Source organism: Phocoena sinus, chromosome 21 (assembly GCF_008692025.1).
Source record: "Phocoena sinus isolate mPhoSin1 chromosome 21, mPhoSin1.pri, whole genome shotgun sequence".
NCBI classification, from domain to species: Eukaryota; Metazoa; Chordata; class Mammalia; order Artiodactyla; family Phocoenidae; genus Phocoena; species Phocoena sinus.
In genome coordinates, this window is record NC_045783.1 from 12,201,609 (window position 1) to 12,225,737 (window position 24,129).

General features: G+C 42.3%; 1 protein-coding gene across 1 annotated transcript in view; it reads left to right on the forward strand.

Annotated features, from left to right (window-relative positions):
- Positions 1-24,129, forward strand: part of WWC2 (WW and C2 domain containing 2) — a 166,321-nt gene that overhangs the window by 70,531 nt on the left and 71,661 nt on the right. The window contains exon 2 of the mRNA XM_032618319.1: positions 16,390-16,499. Coding sequence (XP_032474210.1) covers positions 16,390-16,499 — 110 coding nt within the window. The remainder of the gene's footprint in view (positions 1-16,389; positions 16,500-24,129) is intronic.

Consider the following 24,129-nt stretch of genomic DNA (forward strand, 5'->3'; position numbering starts at 1 on the left):
TAACTTATGCATTAGAATAGCTCATACTGATCATTCTGGTTCTTCCACTCCTTCCAGGCACATGAGGGGATTAATTTCCCTGCCTCCATGTGATGTGTTTTGGCTGTGGAATGTGAACAGTATGGGTGTACGTGTATCCCCAGCCCACAAGATTGATTGACTGAGATCTGTCTATCTATCTATCAATCAATCAATCTATCTATCTACCTACCTATCTACCCAGTATCGCAGTGGAGGTGCCAGTCACCGGGGATGCATCCTGGAATCCTGAGCGATACTGTGGTGGCCAGCTGCCTGGGGCAGGCATCCAGAACCACTCTGAACTTGGCTTGAGTGGGAAATTAGTGTTTGTTATGTTCAGCCACTGAGACTTTTGTATTGTTTTTTTATTAGAGCGTTACCTAGCCTGTCATGACTGATACAGCTATCAGTCATATTTAAGAATGAGCCATAAAAAGCAGTTTGGAAGATCTATATTGTGGGTGACGCTTAGTCATGCAGTGATCTGGCCCACCCTTCCTATAAGGGCACTCCCAGGTATTAATGTCAATAGATCTCTTCTGAGCTTGTTAGTTTTCCCAGGAAAAATGCCACCAATCTCTTGCTTAGCAAGTGTAAGCCCAGTTACCAGTGGTTCTGAAAACTGAGTGGGGAAAGGGGGTCCGGGAACCCCACTGGTCAGTGCGTGGACAGTCCCTTAATGCTCATGTTTTCAGTAAGGTACGCCTTCTTTCAGCTGTACCAGCTGCCAGGAAGTCCAGAATCTTTGTAGTCGAGTCTCTCTAGAGAGGAAACCTTCAGTTTCACCCAGATTGAGCAAAGGCAGGCTGAGGGGCTGGCTACTTCTTAACAGACTTCCGGCCAGTCCTCCACAGCCACACCCAGCCGTCTGAAGTCCTTGATGCTGGAATTCCAGAGCCTTTCAAGGGTTTGCAGTATGAATCAATCAGCTGCTGGGCTTTCTCTTGCTGACTTAGGTTTCCTGTTTCTCCGTCAGCTAAACTCAGTTACTACTCGGCTTTCCACAATTCCAGATTTTGTGGCTCTTGTCCTCTGAGCTGCCCTTTGTCCTTCTGTGTTTATGACTTTTTAAAATCCTTTTTCTGCAATTTTCTAGACGGAGTGTAGGCAAACATGTATTCAATCTGTTGTGTTTACTGGAATTTCCTTAATGAGAGATTTTTTTTCCCTCCTAACTTTTTATTATGAAAAATTTGTAGATCTGACAAATAATTTATCACCACATTTCTTTTATCCTCTCCTCCCTCTCTCTTTAAATATATGAGTGTATTGTATTTATTTTTTATTTTGTGTGTGTGTGTATTGTATTTATGTTTACTGCTTTTTGCTGTAACATTGGAAGGTGAGTTACAGATATTATGAGCCTCCACCATTAAATAATTCAGCATGCATCTTCCAAGGAAAAAATATTCCCTTACTCACCATAATATCAATTATTACAACTATGGAAAATTTTAAAAATCCTGTCATGTCATCTAACATCTATCATCCAGTATCTAGTATAACATCTAGTATATTTAAATTACCCAGTTGTTCTAAGAATTATCCTTTTTTAAAAATTAAAAATTGGGATCCATTTGAGATAAACATGCTACAATTGGTTGTTATTTCCCTCTTTTTTTTGGCGGGGGGGGGGGGGCGGTGAACCATGCAGCTTGCAGGATCTTAGTTCCCTGACCAGGGATCAAACCCGGGCCCCAGCAGTGAAAATTCTGAGTCCTAGCCACTGGACCGCCAGGGAGATCTCTGTTATTTCTCTTTCGAATTAGAACAGTTCCTCAAAGTTTTTGGTGTTTGTATTCTTTTTTTTAATTAATCTTGAACAGTACCAGCACCTGTAGAGCTGGATTAATAACTGAAGATGAGGCCCTGTTAAGGAGATGTTAGTGAAAGTATATGGGAATAGGACAAACTTTATTTTATAAAGTAATTTTAATGGCTTGTGTTTCTAACTCAGGTGCTACCAATTGAAAACGTCACCGAGCAACGCTTTGCACCTTCAGTGTATTAACATTTTCGATAACGAAGCAGTATTTGTCTTTCCTGCGATGAAGAACTATATTTAGAGCCTTCCCAGCCCACCCCACAGCAGCCTGCAGCTTTGCCAGTACTCAGCCTCATGACTTTTGTTTGCTTCGAGTTGAATTTGAGTGAGCTCAAAGGGCATTTCTGTTTATGACTAATGGCTGAGCTCTGAAGTTAGTGTAGTTATCAGACATTCCTGACATTCCATACGTCTAATTTTTAGTGCTTGGAGGATCTGGTGCTGTGCCAGAGGAAAACAGAGGCTGGAAGGCACAAGGAAATACCACCAAAGAAAGTCTTCCTATAAGTTACAAAAATCCAATCATGTGTTTAGCTAGCAAAGCAAATGCTGGGGATGGAATTGATTTGTAGCATGTTAGCGCCATTCCTTGGGCTGCGTAAGAACATTTCTTAGTTTTCTGATACTTGATTCTCAGAATTCCAATCCTGTAGCTTTAAAAAAAAAAAAAAATCCGTGATTCTTTTGGTTTGTGTTAGTTGTACTCAGAGCCAGAATGAGGTGCTTTTCAGTGCAAAAGCCTCGTATCCTGAGAGGGATTTAGAGTGTGGTTGCCAGGGATCCATCAGTGCAGATGCAGTGGTCCGCGGAAAGGACAGTCATTGAGCACGTGTTGGATGAGTACCAGCCATTGTTCTAGGCACCAAGGACTCCAGAAGTGGACAAGACAGGTCGTAGGGAGGAAGGAAGAAAGATAAATCAATCTTTAGACGATATGGGTGTGCTACAAAAACATGCTAAATGAAAGAAACCAAACACAAGAAAGCACAAATTTCCATGCTTCCGTTTGTATGAAATTCCAGAAAAGGTAAATCTGTAGAGACAGAAAGTAAATTCGTGGTTGCCTGGGGCAGGGGGTAGGGATGGAGCAGGGAGAGACTGCAAATAGGCATAAGGGATCTTTTGGGGGTGGTCAGAATGTGCTACACTTAGATTGTGTGGTGGTTTTAACTCTATAAATTTACTAAAATTTTCTGATTTGTACACGTACAACGGGCAAATTTTCTGGTATATAAATTAAACTTCAGTGATCCTATGAAAAAAAAAAAAGCTAGGCTTGGGATTATTAAATTCCAGCATGACCTGTAACTGCTTCCTGTGGTCAATGTGATCAGGGGCGTGAAGATGGGTAGTTAACCATGGACTTAGTGTGTGGAAAGGAGAGAGATCGAGTCCATGTGGGCTCTGTGCAGCTGGTTTTCCTGGCCTCCGAAGGTTACTTCCCTCTTAACTAATATGGAATCTCTGCACATAAATGACAGAGAAATGGGTGCTTTGGTTCAGGGAGTCTAGCCCTGTGTTGTTGTTACGAGGACGACTTTGTGTTCCTCTACACTCCACCCAATGTCAGAAAGACTAGCCCACTGGTATTAATCCACGGTACCACAAAGAGGCACAGTCCAAGTGCATTCGTCTCCAAAGCAAACATTGAGCTACCACTGGGGAAGTGATTTATGCCACCCCGCAGCTCCCACCTAGAGGACAGGCACTGTTTGTCTGGAGAAGCTGCTGGGGACGAGAGCCATGCTTCTCGCGACCCGTGTGTCCCAGCACACGAAAGAGGCTTTCAGTAAACGTCGGGTGACCTCATGGACGCATGAATGAAATGTTCCTTTGTTGGTAGTTTTATTATTATTACTTCCTATTGGCAGGAATGAAAAGATTAAAGGCTGGAGTGGGTTGTTGTTTGTTTTTTTTTTTTCCTCTTCCATTTGAAGTCAGTTTCCTCAGCATCCTTACTGTCCCATTAAATGTGGGCACATCCCAAGGCCTTGCCTGGCTCATTAATCTCATCCATTATCTGATCTCCACATGGAAATTTTAGTCCTCATTTTAGCTGCATGTCCCTCTGGCGCCTCACACACAACATATTTTTAAGTTAATTGTTCCTGTTCATTTTGCTTACCCATGCTGATATCACTACGCTCCTTTGAAACTGCCAAACCATAAGCATTGTAGACTTTCTCATTTCTGCTTTCACGGTTAGTGAGTGCCCTGTTTCAGTAACACCCCCAACTTTTCGTTATCCAGCTTCTGCTTTCAAATATCCAGTGACTGGGAGGTCTGCCGTGACTAGGAACCTTTTCTCCTCGGGGGCAGCCTCGAATCCGCTCATTTCCTTTCCCGCAGCCCTCCGCGCTGCCACCACCTTGGCCACCTTTCTCCTCGTCATTGCAGTTGCTTACTCTCTGATGGTAAAAGGGAAGGTTGAGGTCTGTTTCAGCCTCTCCAGCCCAGCAGCTCTCACAGGCATGAGAATCACGTGGAGAGCTTGGCCATAGCCTCCCGGTTTCTGATTTAGTAGTTTCGGGGGAGGAGCTTGATAATTTGCATTTCTACCGAGTTATCAGGCGGTACTGATGCTGCTGGGTCAGGGACCACAGTTTGAGAACCGCTGCTTTAGCCTGCTCAGGGCGTCACTCTCAGGTTCACTTTCCTAAATTAAAACTTGTCCCAGGTCTGCCGCTCCTTGCTGGGTGTCTTCCATTGACCTAGGACCATGGTTCCCAAGGTAGGTGCAGTGGAATAGGAACATCCCATTAAGTAACTTTTAGTTTTTTTTTTTTTTTTTTTTGCGGTACGCGGGCCTCTCACTGTTGTGGCCTCTCCCGTTGCGGAGCACAGGCTCCGGACGCGCAGGCTCAGCGGCCATGGCTCACGGGTCCAGCCGCTCCGCGGCATGTGGGATCCTCCCGGACCGGGGCACGAACCCGCGTCCCCTGCATCGGCAGGCGGACTCTCAACCACTGCGCCACCAGGGAAGCCCTAGTCTTTTTTTTTTTTTCATCTATTTCACTTCTCAAGTCTTCTGATTAGATCACGGAGAAAGTCTGTTTGGTGCTACTGTGTCTTTAGCACCTTTCTGACACTTAATTGCCTTTTCAACCAAGTGAGCAACAAGCCGTCAGCTCCAAGCCGCTGCCAGCAATTCGCCAAAATTTTAGAGTATGATTTTGTTGTCACTGTATTTATTTTCAGTGGCAAGTGTTTTAAGGGACTACAGTTTGAAACACTGGGTTAAGGAGTGCAATCCAGAAGTCCTAAAGAATTCTTCTATATCTTTTCTTCTAGTGAGTTTCATACTTCAGTTAGTTTCATGTATCATGTATAGCTCTTTTGATTTATCTGGAATTAATTTTGTTGTAACAAAGAGGTAGGATCTAGCTTTTATTCCCTAACTGGCTATCCAATTAGCCCAACACGTTTAAATAATCAATCTTTTACTCATCATAAACAAAGTTTATGGATAAGTAATATCCTTGGAAAAAATATTTGCCACTTGACAAAGGATTAATACCAAAATATGTTAAAAGTTGCTACAAATCATTAAGAAGGACAAACAACACAATTTTAAAAAGGACAATTCACAAAAGAAGCAAATAAACGTACAGAAAGGTTACAAACCTTACTAGCAATTACTAGATTGCTCCCCCATCCAACGATCATATTGAGACGTGGTAGAATGTGGGTAAATGAGCCCTCGCTTACCTTGTGGCTGAGAGTGCAAATTGCTAAAGCCCATGTGGAGGAGACTATCAGAATGTAAAAACGTAAATGCTAATATGTCTTTAACATCTCTTTAATGCATGTTGAGATTTTGAAATTTAAAAAGGGTGTATGTTCTTTGACTCTTCCAAGGGCTTTATTCTAAAAAATTGCACAGCTGAAAACATTTATAAGCAAGTTCTTTGAAGCATTAGTTTCTCTTGAAGGAAGTTGCCACTCATGTCTATTAATTGATGAATAGTTAAATAATGGACTGTAATACACTCAGTTAGTAAAAGATTGAGGTGAACCTATATATATGCTCATTGAAAGATTTCTTACTTATATTGCAAACTGAACAAAGTCATAGAAAATGCACATAGTGTGAGCCTATTTGCATGTTTTGTAAAAGTATATGAATTTATAGGTGGACTATAAGATACCAGAATATTGCAGTACGTAGCATTCTACAGGTGAATGAAGGAGAGACTTTAATAATAGCTTAGCCTAGTTTACGTATTCTTCATAATGAGAATGTATTACCTGTATTTTTTTAAGGTAGGACCCCAAACTATAGTATATGTATAGTTTATTTAGTTTAATTCCAACCTTGTAAAAATGTGCATAATATTTTATGTGCATTGGTATACATATGTATATATTTATATAAGAAAAACATAGCCTAGAATGAAACATATTGTTAACTGGGGTTCTCCTTTAAGGTCATAGGGATTAAAAAACATCTTCCCAGTTCCTTAAGTTTTGATAAAAGTAATACTGGTTCATTTAAATCACTTAATTGACCTCTCTAAGAGAGAGGTTGCATCTAACAACGTCCTGTCCGTGCCGAGGGGTTGGTGGGTTGTGTGTCAGTTCTTCGTTGTTGTGACTGGAGCACATTCTCTTGGGTGAGTGTCCCGCTTCTTCCCGTCCTGGCCCTTGAACAGTTATTATCTGTGATGAAATCCTTGTTGGTTGTGTGTTGTTTAAAGTCTAGGGAGGAGGACAAGACAGTCTTGGTGGGTTTTTGTTTGTTTGTTTGGACAATAATCTCTTAAGCCCTCTTCCTCTTTCAAACATTCCTACCTTCTTTGCCAGCATATCCACTTAAATTCTCAAACTATTTTCCAAAACCAAATAATCCAACAAGCAAACATTTCTTGGCACTTAGCAGAGAAATGAGGTTCAGGTTAAAGTGTTTGCTGACCTCTCTGTTTTCTTCTGTAGGGTAAGATACTTTTTTTAAAAAACTTGCTGAATTATTGAAACACCTGAAATAAATTCTTTTACCTCTTCGTAACTAAGAATCTGTTCCCTGTTTAGCTATTCACTTATGATACATAATATAATTATAGTAAACTAAAATAAGTTATAGGACCAGATATTTTGATGCAGTTTTGAAAGATTTTTTTCTCGGATCCTGCCTGTCCCATGGTCAGGAAACATGTTTGTCAACTATCACCTTAATATCAACCTTCATATTGTTTTCTTAGTAAATGCATTTACCATTACATCTTTGTAAATTGAACATTTTTTTTAAAATGACAATTCTTCCATGGTGTCCCTGTTTTCATTTCTGTCTTCCTTTCTAACCTGCACCCACTCAGTCAACGTTGATTCTATGCCGACTGTGTACGAGGAAGGCGTTGGGCTAGAGATGCAGAGACGGGTGCAGAGGCCCTGCCTTTGAGAAGCTGGTCGAGAAATGAGAGTGTAGTAAAGGTGCCTGAGGTGACTCCTGAGTCTCCGTGGAGTGGTCAGGTGGGACAGGATTCAGGGGACACTGCGTAAGAGTAGCATTCCTGGGTTACGTGGAATCAAGACTTTAATGGTTTTTTAATACTGCCAAACTGTTTGTTAAAAGGATGTATCAAGTTACAGAATCACCAGCAGTAAATGAAAGTAACTGATTTCCCATATCCTCACCAGAACTGAATTTCATCCTTAGGACAAAGCAAAACAAAACAAAAACTTGATATCCTAATAGACTTAAAATCAAGCCTTATTATTGTTTTATTTGGCATTTCTTTTTATTATTAGTGAAGTTGAACATGTTCCCATGTTTTTATTATTTTACTTACTCCAAATATTCACTTGGAGTCTTGGCATTGTTATAACTTGTTACTAATTTTTAAAAACAATTTATTGAGGTGAAATTCACATAACACAAAATTAACCACTTTAACGTGAACAATTTGGTGGCATGTATACATTCGCAGTGGTGTTCAACCATCACCTCTGTCTAGTTCCAAAACATTTCCATCACTCCAGTACCCGCTGAGCACTTTCTCCCCATTTGCCTCTCTCCCTAGCCCCTGGCAACCATTGAACTACTTTCCGTCTGCATGGATTTATCTATACTGGATATTTTATAAACATGGAATTATAATATGTGACCTTTGTTCTGGCTTCTTTCACTTAATATAATGTTTGGAGGTTCATCCACACTGTAGCATGTATAGGTACTTCATTCCTTTTTATGGCTGAATAATAATATACCACACGTTGTTTATCCATTCATCCATTGATGGAAGTCTGAGTGCTTTCCACCTTTAGACTATTGTGAATGGTGCTGCTGTGAACATGTGCATACATGTAATTGTTTGGGTACCTTTTTTCAGTTCTTTTAGTTATTTGCCTCGGAGTGGAATGGTGGGGTTATGCAGTAATTCTATGTTTAACTCTTTGAGGAACTTCCAAACTGTTTTCTATAGAGGCTGAATCATTTTACATTCCCATCAACAATGCGCAACATTCCCATTTCTCTGCATCTTCATCAACACTTGTTTCTGTTTTTTAAATTATAGCCACCCTAGTGAGTACCTCATTGTGGTTTTGATTTGCATTTCCCTCATGACTAATGACGTTGAATACTTGTTACTATGTATTTCATATATGAGAGAAAAAGAAAACCTTTCTAAGAACTTATTTAAAAATTATTTAAATGTTCCTTGAGGGGGAAAAAAAGTTTACATAAAACTAAATGAAGTGGCCCAGATCTGAGAATTATTAAGCCATTAATTTTGTGTAAACATTTCATAGTTTTCATAATAGAGATATTTGTTTTTTTTTTTTTTTTTTTTTTTTTTTTTTTTTGCGGTACGCGGGCCTCTCACTGCTGTGGCCTCTCTCGTTGTAGAGCACAGGCTTCGGACACGCAGGCTCAGCAACCATGGCTCACGGGCCCAGGCGCTCCGCGGCATGTGGGGTCTTCCCGGACCGGGGCACGAACCCGTGTCCCCTGCATCGGCAGGCGGACTCTCAACCACTGCGCCACCAGGGAAGCCCCAACAGAGATATTTCTGAAGCATAGGCTTTTGTCGCCAGGTTCCTTTTTTTAATAAATTTAAAAAATTAATTTATTTTTTGTTGTGTTGGGTCTGATGCGCGAGGGCTTCCTCTAGATGCGGCGAGCAGGGGCTACTCTTCGTTGTGGTGCGTAGGCTTCTCATTGCGGTGGCTTCTCTTGTTGTGGAGCACGGGCTCTAGGCACACGGGCTTCAGTAGTTGTGGCACGTGGGCTCAGTAGTTGTGGCTCGTGGGCTCTAGAGCGCAGGCTCAGTAGTTGTGGCGCACGGACTTAGTCGCTCCGAGGCATGTGGGATCTTCCCGGCCCAGGGCTCGAACCTGTGTCCCCTGCACTGGCAGGCGGATTCTTAACCACTGCGCCACCAGGGAAGTCCCAGGTTCCTTTTTAAATTCAGTTTGTTTTCCTTTTCTCCATCACCTGGGTGTATTAGGCTGTAATTTGTGCCCTTTAACCAGCGGTTCTCAAAGTGTGGTCCAGGGACCAACAGCATGAGCATCACTGGGGAAGCTGTCAGAAATGCAAATCCTAGTAGGTCAGGCCCCACCCCCGATCTGCTGAGTCAGAAGCTCTGGGAGTGGGCCCAGTAATCTGTTTTAATAAGCTTTTCAGATGAGTGGGATGTGCTCTTAGGTCTGAGAACCACTGCTGTAACTCAACATTTCTGGGCCAGTGTTGTATTAAAGAGCCCTTGTAGGAGATGGCATCCACAATTTTGGCCTTGTTAGCACCAACTTTTCTTTTTTTTTTTAATTTAGTTTCTTTATTTCTTTCTTTATTTTTTGGCTGTGTCGGGTCTTGGTTGCGGCGCGCGAGCTTCTCTCTAGCTGTGGCGTGCAGGTTTTCTCTTTTCTAGCTGTGGCGCACAGGCTCCAGGGCGCGTGGCCTCTGTAGTTTTGCGGCCCAGGGGCTCTCTCGTTGAGATGCGTGAGCTCAATAGCTGTGGCACGCGGGCTTAGTTGCCCTGCGGCGGCGTGTGGGATCTTAGTTCCCGGACCAGGCATGGAACCCGAGTCCCCTGCATTGGAAGGCGATTCTTTACCACTGGACCACCAGGGAAGTCCCCCACCTTTTCTTTTTAACTAAAGGAGGCAGACAATATAAACAATTAAATGGAATCCTATTATAACCTCCTGTTTAAGAATTACATGCTATATGTATAAATCATATAGTTTTACCTAGAAATTGCTCTTCAGTCTACAGATCACGTGAAGAGAGTATCTTTTAAAAGCTGCTTTTGATCTTTGGTCAGATCCCTAAAGAATTTAAGAGTTGCGTGTCCTTGGTGTGTGTTTTTCCTCTCTCCTGTGATCGGGTCTTATTTTTTACTTCTTCGGAGCCTCTTCTGCGAAGGTTTCTGGTACAAAGGCCCGCGATGACGTGGGCACCGCCATGGACGCGCTCAGGCAGCAGGAGCGCTCTGTCCCTAATCTGCAGGGCCGTCTTCAAGCCCAGGCCCACTCCCACCTCCTCCCTCCAGAACTTTTTAAAGGGACTCCTTTCTTGCCATTTCTTCCAGAAATTGGTGGCTAGTTAATCCAAGTAGCATATCAATAGTTAAATCCGTGTCTGGAATGACAGTAGTGATGGCCACATCCTGCACAGGAATGGAAACTTCATGGCTAGAAACCACAAACTTTGACTAGAGAGAGAGGTGTGTGCGGTACAGTCACAGGCTTGTTTCATTACAAGTAAGTTGGTTTTTTTTTTTTTTTTTTGCGGTACGCGGGCCCCTCACTGCTATGGCCCCCCCCACTGCGGAGCACAGGCTCCGGACGCGCAGGCTCAGCGGCCATGGCTCACGGGCCCAGCCGCTCCGCGGCACGTGGAATCCTCCCAGACCGGGGCACGAACCCGTGTCCCCTGAATCGGCAGGCGGACCCTCAACCACTGCGCCGCCAGGGAAGCCCCAGTTGGGTTTTTTTTATTCCTGCACAGGGTATTCAAAGGGCGATAATAATTGTAACTACTTTGCGGAGGTTTATGGGGATTTAATTCACACATTTATAGACGTGAAAACATGTGTGGTACATGGGAATCACTCAGTGAATGTTTTATATTATTAGGATAATTATGTAAAAATTGACCTTTTTTACATAGAATATTGTTATTGACATTTTTACAAGTAATGTTTGGGTCCCCAAAGCAACAGCACAAGCCGTGTGCACTTTCAAAGGTGATTGCTCACAAATGTTGCCTTTCAGGAGTCTCTTCATGAAGGAGTTAGAGAATTAGGTTAGGTGGAATAAGGGAGATTTTAGGTCCTCCAGATCTAAAATCCCTAGGTCAGATAGAGTGAACGGTTAGGAAGCAAATGTCAAAAGAGGAGCCGGGAGGTCTGAGGGAAGGCGTTTTGAAGAGTAGGGGGTATTGAGTCCTGTATATCTGTAGGCTGAGGGAGAAGGCGTTAGCTATGTGAGAGGAGATTAACCCTTGATAATAACAGAGATGGAGTGAAGTTGCAGAGCAGGGAGAAGCTGATGGGATTAAGGGCGGGAGATGGGCAGGCTTTTGAGTGGAGGAGAGATATGAGAAACGGAGAGGGGATGGGGCATCCGTGTTCCAGCGAGCAGACTTGGGAAACAAGATGGTTGTGTTTAAATATTTGAAAGCCCATCACGTGGAGGAGGGATAAACTGATGCTGTTTGGCACCAGTGGGTATAAACTGTAGGAAGACCAGATCTAGAGCCCACATAGAGGACACCTGTCTGAGCACAAGGAGGTCCAAGAGGACATGATGGACTCAGTCTAAAGAAATGAGCCCAGTTAGACGCCACTTACCAGCTAACAACCCTGCATGAGCCGTTCAAACCCAGGGCAGCAGTCTCCTGAGCGTGCCCATTGCCCCAGGTCCAGGCCTGCCCATCTGGCAGTTCTCTCCCATCTAATGTGACCCTTTGAGAAGAATTTAAGCTAATTTCCCCAAAGACCCAGAACTAACTGCGTTACCCTCCTCTGAAGAGGTTTGCATTCTTAAAAGCCGGTTTCTTCCTGCTGCCTCTGTTCACTCATCCCTGGCATTCCCCTCATTTTGTTCCTTCGCGTTGCTGGTTTCCCTGCCTAGGATAGTGATCAACACAGATAAGAAGCTGTTTTTAGGGGACTAATCAGCAACATTATGAATTAAAATTCCCTCAGAACTATGGAGAGATTCCTGGTATTTTACCCTCCCTGTAAAATTCACACTGGGAATCTCATCTTGAATTCCTTCCCCGTTCTCTTGGAGCAATTCAGGCGGGTTTATGTGGGCCGATTCTGTAGCGATCAGAGACCTAGTCGACGATGCGAACTCTGCCTTGAGTTTCAGTTAAACGACGCCAGCAGCAGATGCTGTGAAGGAAAAATAACTCTTCAGACCTTTAACATTCAAGCTAAACTGTACATTTGGGAGGTTGGAACCGTGGCAAGAGTTTTATTAACCTGAAAATGGTTTTCTCTGTCAAGTGCCGTTTCGTTTAGTGCAATAAGCGCAAACTCGGTTGTAGTTAGCGCAAAGTCATCGTTTCTGGATGTGTGCTTGCACACACAGCAGTATTCACCGTCGTGTAATTGGGAAGAGTAAATTCATCTGTGTGTGGCATCTCATGTCACAGGACAGGGATCCGTGGCCTGACAATAAATACTAAATGACAGGTTGTATAAAAGAATGATATAATGCCCACAAGGAGAGGAAATACCTTGCAAAGTTCAAATTTTGTATGTAAACTGTGGCAAAGTGCTGCAGTAAATTGCCATTTTCTTCACATTAGTCACGGTGCAAAGGAAGACAGTTTTTTAAGCAAAGAGTAATCTCTGGAATTTCGCATAAAGACGGTCCGTAATTTCAGGCCTTCTGCATGCTGTTGTTCCTTTGTGGGGAACCAACGAACTCCGTCCATTTTTTACTTCCTTAACATCAAGGTAATAAGACTGACTGTTTCACAGGTTCCTTGTGCAAAACAAGAGGAAGGAATTTAGAAGCTAATCGACATGTCTGCTCACCGTATTTGTTCTAAGTCATGTTTGTTTCTAATTTTGGAATACATCTGTTATTTTTGTTTCATGTTACTTCTTAGTATATCATAGTAATATGTTTTCTTTATCAGGATAGCAGTATATTTGAGTGATTCATTTTGTTTGGTATCTGAGAATGTTATTTTATTTATGTTTTATAATTTGGATAAGAATTTAAAATTTGACATTTATAAATACGTATTTAATGGTTTTACTTATTGAGAGGGTGTGGAGAAAAGATCTGTATTTATCCAGATACAGAAAATACAGTATTAAACTGATTTTTGCAGTAACGCTGCAAGGAAGCTTTTACGTTAAAATTCCAGGAATGGAAACGTCTGAATTTTTTTTTTTAATTTTTGAATTTTATTTTATGTTTTATAAAGCAGGTTCTTATTAGTTATCTATTTTATACATATTAGTGTATACATGTCAATCCCAATCTCCCAATTCATCCCACCACCACCCCACCACTTTCCCCCGCTTGGTGTCCATACGGGAAACGCCTGAATTTTTAACTGAGTTCACTTATAGATGTAATTCTAGTGTTAGAACCGTGACAGTTAATAAAGTGCTTATTATCTGTTGACCAATAAATAGGAAAAGATGGATTATTTCCAAGTGTAATCCAGTTACCATAACTTGTAATCATACTGCATGTTCTGAAACTTTTGTGACTTCTAATTCTAAAAGTAATAAGTATATTCATACCATACTCATGCTTAAACATGTTGCTTTGGTGCCAGGACAAAACTTGTGTAATGTCTCTCTTTTGTCATTTATACGTACCATTTCCATGTCTCCTTCTTCTTTATTTCTTTAGGGTTCATGTGCCTTTTAGACAGCAGAGATAGAGGAGTTTAAGGAAAGAGAATCGTCAAGCAGAATGATACGCAAGGGGCTTTGTCTAATCAAGTGGTCGAAGCTCAGTCTTACAGACAGAGTATGAAGACAAGGCCACTTTCCATGGTGTGGGGAGGGTTTTTAAAAATAAATTTATTTATTTATTTTTGGCTGCATTGGGTCTTCATTGCTGCATGCAGGCTTTCTCTAGTTGAGGTGAGTGGGGGCTACTCTTCGTTGCGGTACGCGGGCTTCACATTGCGGTGGCTTCTCTTGTTGCAGAGCACGGGCTCTAGGTGCGCGGGCTTCAGTAGTTGTGGCTCATGGGCTCTAGAGCGCAGGCTCAGTAGTTGTGGCGCACGGGCTTAGTTGCGGCATGTGGGATCTTCCCAGACCAGGGATGGAACCCATGTTCCCTGCATTGGCAGGCGGATTCTTTAACCACTGCACCACCAGGGAAGTCCCAGGGAGTTTTTGATGTACATAGTGTCTAATTCCTTTGTCAAAAGAAAACTCAATTTTCCTGCCCAGTTTTTATGATATAAGGTGGGATTTGAGCATAATTCTAAGAGCCAGTTTTGGGACTCAGATTAAGTTCAAATCGACTCCAGGTTTGCAAAGCAAATATGGCAGATTGCCATATTTGGATGCCTTGCTTAACATGTCTGAGATTCATTTCACTCATCTACTGCCTATGGAAGCTTTCCACTTATCAGACATTACACTGTTTGGTTCTCATTTAAGCTTCATGATCTCCCCCAGTCCCTACCTTTTTAAAAAATAATAGATTGGAAAACAGGGGCTTGTCAGGTTAATAACCTGCCCCTCGTTGTAAGATGGCAGAACAAGCATTTGAATCCAGGTCCCTTGGATCTCGAATTTCAAGTTCTTAACTTCTGAGCCAAATTCTCTAGAATTACCTGGAAAGCTTGATTAAACATACATGGCTGGGCCCTAGAGTTCCTGATCCTGTAGGCATATACTATACTAGAGGGCCCAAGGATTTGTTTCTAACCAGTTCCCAGATGTGGACGCTGCTGGTTGTGAGGACTAGACTTTGAGAAACACTGCTGTACCTTGTGCTCCCAGACTTGGTTCCTCTGGAGGGTGAGAGAGAGAATTCACGTGTGATGCTTGGATTCACAGTCACTAACATTTATTTGATCGCTGCTTAACCATGTCCCAGACACTTTTCTGAGTTAATCCCTTTTCATCCTCCCATTAATCTTAGCAGGTAGTTAAATTGCAGGGAGAAGATGGGGGTGTGTGATCACCACTTAAAATGAAGAGAAGGAAACTGAGGTAGAGAGAGCTGCCCAGTCAGGAGGTCTCACGGTGAGTCAGTGTGGTGACTGAGTCAGCCGGTGTTCGTGAATGCCAGGATCCCTGCAGCCGTCTCCAGAAGCGGATTTCATGCTTAGGGAAGGTTGAGAGAAAAGGAGACACTTCTTTCTTTCATCCCTTGGTGTTTTACGTCCTGGGAGGAGGGCTCTTGGCAGGCCACACCTGGGAAGAAAGGGTCTCCCTCCTTTTCACGTTTTTCTCCCAGCGTTCTGAAGGGTACATGACACAGTTCATTATTCTGATGAAAGTGATGTGATTCTGGGAACGACCTGTATTTCAGTTGCGCTATGAAATCATTGATATCCTCTAGCATGGATCACAGAGACTCCAGGTGATGTCATATGTGGGAACTGTGCTGGTGGTGCCAGTGCATTAAATTAGCAGAGATGTCACCTGAGGTTGGCCACCCTACAGCAGGGTGGTCACCAGTCTGTGGTGCTGGCCTGCCTGCAGCTGCTTTAACAGCCGGGGAAAATCTCAGATGCGAAAATGAAGGAAGTGAGAGAGAAAATCCACCCATAATTAACTCCGAAACCTGTACTCTGCTTAGGTAACTAGTTTCCCGGTTAGTTTTAAGGCTTAAAGAGAAAGTTTAAGGCAGTTTCAAAAGGTGTGATCACATTGATAATAGAAATACGTTGTGTGTTTGATTCCATTAAATATTTTGTTGAGAGACTGTTAAGTACAGGTATAAAAATATAAGTGTAAAAATAAGATCTACTGTCTCTCCTCTCAAGGAGAGCTCTTTGTGGACCCTGCAGGCGAGTTAATATATGTAGAGCTCTTTGTGGACCTTGCAGGCAAGTTAATATACGGTAGAGCGTCCAAATCTGAAGTTAGTGGACCCTGCAGGCGAGTTAATATACGGTAGAGCGTCTGAATCTGAAGTTAGTGTAGCCTGACGCTTATCTCGTCTTAGAGGTGCTGGTATGGTGATTCCCATGATGCTGGTACTCGAATGCTGGGACAAACTTTTCTTTTCACTGAGATGGCTATTTAGCTGCAGAGCTCAAGCTAGATTCCAGCCCTCCTGACCCCTCAGCTTGGCGTTCTCCCTGATTTAAGATGGCCTTATTTATTTGTTGTACAGATTTGTCTCCCAATCTTAAGCTGTGAACTTTCCAAAGGGTATTAGGACTTACTGCTACTTTTTTGGATATTCATCTCTGCATTTCAGCCTTGTTGTTTTTTTCTTTAAAGATTTCAGACACAGTAGTGCAAACTCTAGAAACAATCAAGAACAAAAAGGAAACACAGCCTGGACACTTAGCACGTGGGTAGGGTGCTGGATTTAAACATACGCGGTTGGATGGAAAGAATCACCTGTACCTTTATTCTGGTTTGTTACAGGCTAACGAAGCCCTTGTCGTTTGCTGACTGTGTTGGTGATGAGCTGCCGTGGGGATGGGAAGCCGGGTTTGACCCTCAGATTGGTGTCTACTACATCGATCACATAAACAGTAAGTTTTCCTCTTCGGTACGAGCAAGCATATCGGAAAATCTAGAGTCATACAAAAGAGCAAACATTTTACAAAGTGAATTTCTTTATTTTAAACCCCCGCTTTCCAGTGACTAATATTTAACTGAAATGTCCATTTTGGAGGTTGGGGCATGTGTGTAGAGTTAGGCTGATGGAGCGGAGTGGGAGAAAGGGGTCTGGTCTGCCTGTCTGTCTGCCTGCCTGTTAGGGCCTGAGTTTTCTTCAGCGCACATCTAGGGCCTGTGGAGACCATGAGCCATCTGTCTCTTCTTTCCATGGCCACTGGGCCTTCAAGGTGGGGTTCCCCCTTTCTTGTCCTTGCCATGGAAAGAGATGGGCATGGGTGCAGCCTGGTCTAATGGCACAGCTGCCTGTGTGCCGGTGGGGTCCAGGGAGGGCTTGACACTCACCAGCGACTCTGGAAGACGCAGCTGTAGCTGTGGCAAGAAGACCAGAACCTCGTCTTGTTTCTGTTTCCTGATTTCTTTGTGGTTGGAAGGGGAGCACCTCTCACCGTAATAGCGTTTAGATCTGTCACATCCCTGTCATGGTAAGCCTAGGGCAGAGGACCACTGTGGCTGTAAACAACTTTTTAAAACACGTACTTGAAGTAGTATTTTTTGTATGTTTTTTTATATTGTGTATGTGTTTATATTTCAATTTAGCTCTCTAGCCACCCCTATAAAAAATTTATTCAGATGGTCGAATGTAATACTCACTGATATTCATTTTGCGTATTTCACTTAAAATAATTATTTTATTTTTATAGGTTCTTAGGAATACATAATGAATTTATACTCCATTATCTTAATATTCTTAGGTCTATTGTTACATTAAAATTTTATTTAATAAGTACTCATTAATATCTTTAGGAATAATATCATTATAGAAAAGTGTTTTATTTGATGTTCATTTACGAGTGACGGCTTGCGGCTGCCCTTGTCTAGATATAGGATAAAGATTTTGAGAGGCACAAAAAGCCCATATTTATAGCAGTGATCTCTTAGAAATCTAAGAATGTGAAATATGTTCACATCACATATCGAATTTGTGAAAATATCCTTGCACAGATTCCCTGTCAGTCTCTTTCTTTACCTGTGCAAATACTCCTTTCCCAGCATGACTGGGAAGGTTCCAGAAGTGACCAGGCTGCTCCGCTCTGAAGTCTGCAGAGGCCAAAGGCCGTGGGGCGGACGGCCAATCGGGTGGGAAGGCTGCATGCGTGCCTCCAAGTGACCTAGTGTGAGGCTTCAGTGAAAGTGAGTTGAGATGAAGGACTCACTTCCAGTAATTTACACTGAAAGGGGGTGCTCTGCCTAGAAGACCACCAAGCACGGATAATAAAATGCTCACCCCACCCGGAGGCAGCCAGGGAGCCAGAGAAGCTGACTCTTGAGAAGCCCGGCGTGCTGAGTGTTGCTTATGCCTTGGGGCGGGGAGTGTACAGGTAACAGTGTGAGTAGCTTTGTTGTGGTGGAATAGGTTCGAGGGCTGTGACATTGCCTAATTCTCACAGGTAGGTGAGATAGAGGGGTTGAAAGGAGCAAGGTCTTGGACGTATTAAGTCAGTTTTTCAACGAAAAGACGTATGGTTATTTAAATCTCACTTTTATACTTATTTTATATGGATAAAAAATTAGCTTTTTTTCCTTAAATAATATTTAGGGAACCAGAAACAAACCTTCCTCTCCTGATTCAATGGAAATAAGTTCTCATGGCACCAAAATGAGAAAATTAATTAGCTTAACTTCCCTCCCACTGCCGACAGTCTCTTCAGCTTCTAAACCCACCTCCAGGGCTCTCTGCTTTTTCTCAGTGGAAGAGGTGTTCTTCTGAATCACCCACCTCAACCCCCAAGACCCCGCTTAATAACTTCTATGTCCCATCCTTCTCTCCTAGGTAGTATCTTTACCAGTTATTTTCTGGTTTTAAAAATTTCTCCCGGGCTTCCCTAGTGGCGCAGTGGTTGAGAGTCTGCCTGCCGATGCAGGGGACACGGGTTCGTGCCCCGGTCCGGGAAGATCCCACATGCCGCGGAGCGGCTGGGCCCGTGAGCCCTGGCCGCGGAGCCTGCGCATCTGGAGCCTGTTGCTCCGCAACGGGAGAGGCCACAACAGTGAGAGGCCCGCGTACCGCAAAAAAAAAAAAAAATTTCTCCCACCATTTCAATTTCTAATGGTTCTTTCATCTTAGTATTTAAACACTGGAGACTCTCAAAATGAAACCAAACCAAAACTACCAAAAGAAAAAACAAATAATAACAATCTCTCCCCCCCTCCCCCCCTCCTTCTCACTTTCTCTCATCCTCACTCTCTTGCTCACTCCTACTTGAAAAAATCTTTCAACCCCCATACCTTACAGCATGTCATCTGTTTTCCCTTCACTGGGAAACTCACTAAAAGCCACACACAGCCCCCATGGACTTCCCTTCCTCCATTGTTGGCCATGATTTCACACAAACGCTCTTGCCGAGGTCACCTGAGACCCCACAGGTGACGGAATCCCAGTGCCCCAGCCTGTCTTCCTTGGCCTTGATCTGACAGATCCCTGCCCCCACAGGCTACTCCCTCTTGCTCTTTACCCCTTTGGATTTCATGACACCTTCTGTTGGAATTTATTTGGCATACCTGGCTGCTCCTGCCATTTTCTTTTGCCCATCTCTTCTTCTCCTGTACCTGGTATCAGGATTTCTGTAGTCGTCTTCTCTTTGCAGCCTGCAGATCTCCTTGGGTGATGGCCACATTTGTCTCTTAGGGCTCGTCTGGAGTTCCAGATGCGTATATTTGATTCCTTACTGTGAGGCTCTTTCCAGTCTGCCCCACTGGCCTCCACTTTCATCTCCTGCCCTGTCCTTCCCTGGCACGGGACGACGCTCCAGCTGTGCCTTGTGCTTCCTTGGCTTTCTGCCTTTCTTTGCATTTGTTGGTTCTAGCCCTGGTCACTCTCTGCGCAGCCCCCAGGCCTTCCCTTTCGGCCGACTGCCATATCCTTCTAGGGTCCGTCCGCTCGGTCCATCTGCCCACTGTTTCCCAGAGGCCTTCTCTGGCACCTGACCCTCCACCTTGCAAGTCCCCACCCCACTCTTAATTAGTTACCCCGTGCAGGTATTTCTTAGTACCAGGTACTTAAGGATTTAAAAATAGCACTTGTTATATTGCATTTAAGTTATTTATTTGTATGTTTTTCCTCGCTAAATTGTGAGCTCCTTGTGCACAGTGACTGCATCTTTATTCCTCTGTCTTTGGGTGCCTAGTGTGATGATAAACTCTTACATGTTAGAACAAAGAAGAGCTTTATTGTTTAACTCACAGATTAAAAGCTTTCTGTTTGTTTTGAAAGAAGTTGAAGTGCATTTCAGTTATAAATTATGCTTCAGAAAGCACTACTCTGAATACTTCAAAACTTGATTGTCAGAACATACGTGTTGAAGTCTCGCATTTTGCTTTGGTACAGTAATGGTACCCCAGTGACCTGATGGATTTACTGTGCCCTAAAGTGCCCCAATTACCCACAGCAGGTAGTTTTCCCACTAAAAAGGACCTGGTCCGTTATCTCATTAATCTTAAAGACATTCCTATGAAGTAGTTAGGGAGCAAATTGTATTATCTTCTCTTAACAGCTGGTCTACACATATGTTGTGTCTTGACATTGTGTAGCTTCAGCATTATTTATTTCAATAAAAAAATGAAATTAAGACTGCCTGGCTGTTTAATACTATTTCTATGTAACACTGTTAAATATCTAGAAGTAAAAGTTTTGACCTTGACAGTGATAGTTATTTTAGGCCCTAAGTGTTTTGTGATAGAATTCACCTTTTAGTGGCTGTGTGTGCGGAGTTGGGGTGTAGATATTGATGGGGGTGTTTGTAACTAACTAGAAGGTAATTATGAAGTACTGTTTGTAAGGTCTTGATATTGTCACTACAACCAGAAGCAAATCACTTTTTGATAGGGTCAGGGTTGTACTTAACTTTTTTGTCTTTTAGTAATTAAGGTCTTATTTACATATAAGAAAATACACAGATTTTAAGTACGTATTTCAATGAATTTTGACAAATGTATACTCCTTTGTAGTTGCCAGCCAATCAAGATACAAGATATTCTCACCCCGCCCCCAGAAAGTTCTTTCCTGCCCCTTGCCCGTCACCCCCTCCCCACTGCTGCAAATTGCTTTGATTTCTATCATCACACCTTAGCTTTGCCTGTTCTAGAATTTCATATAAATGGAGTGTGTGTTCAACTTGTGAACGGAATCTTTTACTCACCGTGTTTTTAAGGAATATACTACTGATACACACAATATCACAGATGAATATTCATTGTACACATATCTTATATATCCATAGCCAGGATATATAAGAACTCCTGGAAATCAACATTAAAAGGACAAACAAACCAATTTAAAAACAGGCAACAGGGCTTCCCTGGTGGCGCAGTGGTTGAGAGTCCACCTGCCGATGCAGGGGACACGGGTTCGTGCCCCAGTCTGGGAGGATCCCACATGCCGCAGAGCGGCTGGGCCCGTGAGCCATGGCCGCTGAGCCTGCGCGTCCGGAGCCTGTGCTCCGCAACGGGAGAGGCCACAACAGTGAGAGGCCCGCGTACCGCCAAAAAAAAAAAAAAAAAAACAGGCAACAAACATAAATAGACAGTTAATCAGCTCTCCTCTCTCATCTTTCCCCATGCTGTCTCAGAGAGATTGGATGGTGTGTACTTCATATTACCCTGAATCAAACTCCTCTATATTAGCTTTGAAGCAGCACATGTGTTCAGGTTTGATGAAAGTTCCTCATGTGTATATGCTATTTAATATGGAGTTGTTTCCTTTAGGAGAAACGAAATAAATTTTTGACCCTTCTACTTCATCTCTGATTTATTTCATCCTTTATGCTTTCCTAGGAGGATAAACTGTTAAGATATATATATTTTTTGCATTGGCAGGCGGACTCTCAACCACTGCGCCACCAGAGAAGCCCTAAAAAATATTTTTTAATAGAAGTAATAGATATGATAGGAGAAAAGTAGAAAATGTGGGTAAATAAAAGGAAGAAATTATCTATATTCATACTACTCAGAGATAATCAAGTATTCTAAATCTTGTAGTGTGTATCCTTCTAGACTTTTTCATATTGATACACACACACACGCACACACACACGAGTGTTCAGTATATTGTATACATCAAGTGGGATTATATTACATACGTACAGTTTTATAAACTGCTTTTTTAACTTACTGTATAATCTTTCATTCAAAAAATTTTCTGCACAATCATATCAACTCTTTTGATAATAGAACCTCACATTTCTCTCAGATAATCCTCCTAAAATATAGCTAAGCTCCTTTCATGCCCTTACTTAGAGCCTTTCTACCGCATACTGTAGCTTACAAAATGAGTTTCATATTTATTAACCTGGCATTCGAGAAACCATCTAGTCCCTCTTGGAGTATTGGGGAAGAAGTGAGAACGTAGAGCAGAATTAGGGTACCACCATCACTAGCAGAACAAAGGAGAACAAGTGAAGCACCATAGCCATTCTGCAGGGTATGACTGCAGCTACTTAGAGAAGGCGCTTTAAGCTCATAACCCAAAGGATGAGTAAGTTAACAGTCCTGGAGAACACGGGGAGGGGGTAGGCTTTGGGAGTTTGAAGGAGAAACTGCCTGGAAGAAGGAAGACCCACAAGTAAAGCCAGAGGTCTGAAGAGGCCTCAGGAAGCAGGACTCAATGAAGGAAAGAAAAGAAATTCAGTGCGGCTGAGGCTGGTGTGAATGAGGCTGGGGAAAACGGCTGCAGCGGCAAACAGGGGTTTGGTCCTTGAAGGGCCTCTTGTCTGGGACCTTTCAAAGCCCTTCTTAATCACTGCCTGTTCCATGGGGCCTTACTTTTTCAGCCAGAGGAAACTCCCGTGTCTCTAAACTTCTGTGGCACTTGACCTTTCTCTTCTCGGGGCTCTCACCATTTTCTACCGTATAAAACAGTTGTTGTCGTTGTTGTTGTTTTAATTCCTGTGTCACAATTTCTTCTATACTTTATAATTTCTTTGGAAGGGGGGATCATACCTGAACATCTTGTTTTCCCTAGTGCATGCAGTAGATGCTCAATTGTCTGTAGAACAAACAGATAAGTAAACATAGCAGATAGTGTCTATGAAGGAAGATAAGGAGAGTTACTCATATTCATTTCATTCATTCTTCCTGAGCACAGCAGAAAGAATAGAAATGTGCATGAGAGACAGAAATAGTATTCCTTTGAAGAGGCTAATGTTATCTCCCCTGATAAGCTCTTGTAACTCACAACGTGTTCTCTATCTATAAAGTTCCACATCTATAAAACTGATGGAATGTGAATTCCCTTGAGGTGCGTGACATTTTAACAGTACTACTTTAACTACTTCTTTCATATAGTAGACAACATGCAAATTATATTGCATTATAATACAGTGATATCCCAAGGCCACCAGGTCTTAATAAAAAAATACCACGTTTGTATAATATACCTTTTTGAGTATTTACATTTAATAAATATTCTTCACAGATCTATTCAGCAAATATAACTGATGGAGATGAAGCACAATCTTGCTTTATGAAGGCTTCTTCAAAGGTGCCTCTGGGAACCCACCTTTGTAGTTCATATTTGAATGGGGCGGTATATTGGAAATGTCAGTGTTTCCTGCTGAGTCTCTTGTAGCATCCAGTATTTAAACAGTACTACTTTAACTACTTCTTTCATATAGTAGACAACATGCAAATTATATTGCATTATAATACAGTGATATCCCAAGGCCACCAGGTCTTAATAAAAAAATACCACGTTTGTATAATATACCTTTTTGAGTATTTACATTTAATAAATATTCTTCACAGATCTATTCAGCAAATATAACTGATGGAGATGAAGCACAATCTTGCTTTATGAAGGCTTCTTCAAAGGTGCCTCTGGGAACCCACCTTTGTAGTTCATATTTGAATGGGGCGGTATATTGGAAATGTCAGTGTTTCCTGCTGAGTCTCTTGCAGCATCCAGTATTTAAACAGTACTACTTTAACTACTTCTTTCATATAGTAGACAACATGCAAATTATATTGCATTATAATACAGTGATATCCCAAGGCCACCAGGTCTTAATAAAAAAATACCACGTTTGTATAATATACCTTTTTGAGTATTTACATTTAATAAATATTCTTCACAGATCTATTCAGCAAATATAACTGATGGAGATGAAGCACAATCTTGCTTTATGAAGGCTTCTTCAAAGGTGCCTCTGGGAACCCACCTTTGTAGTTCATATTTGAATGGGGCGGTATATTGGAAATGTCAGTGTTTCCTGCTGAGTCTCTTGTAGCATCCAGTATTTAAACCAGTCGACTGGAGTGTTTCTGCTGATGTATCCAAAACAAATGCCGATAGTTTATTATTATTATTATCATTGTACTTTATTCATTTAAGTGTCAGTCAGTGTTACTTTCAGGGTTTTGTGGCAATTTAGCTGTTGACAAGCATTTTATTGAAAGTATGCCAGTTCGCCAATATGTAGGGAAATATGATTAGGTAAAACCTCTAAAGATATTGAGAGAGAACTGCAAGTATGTTCTTGCTATAGAACT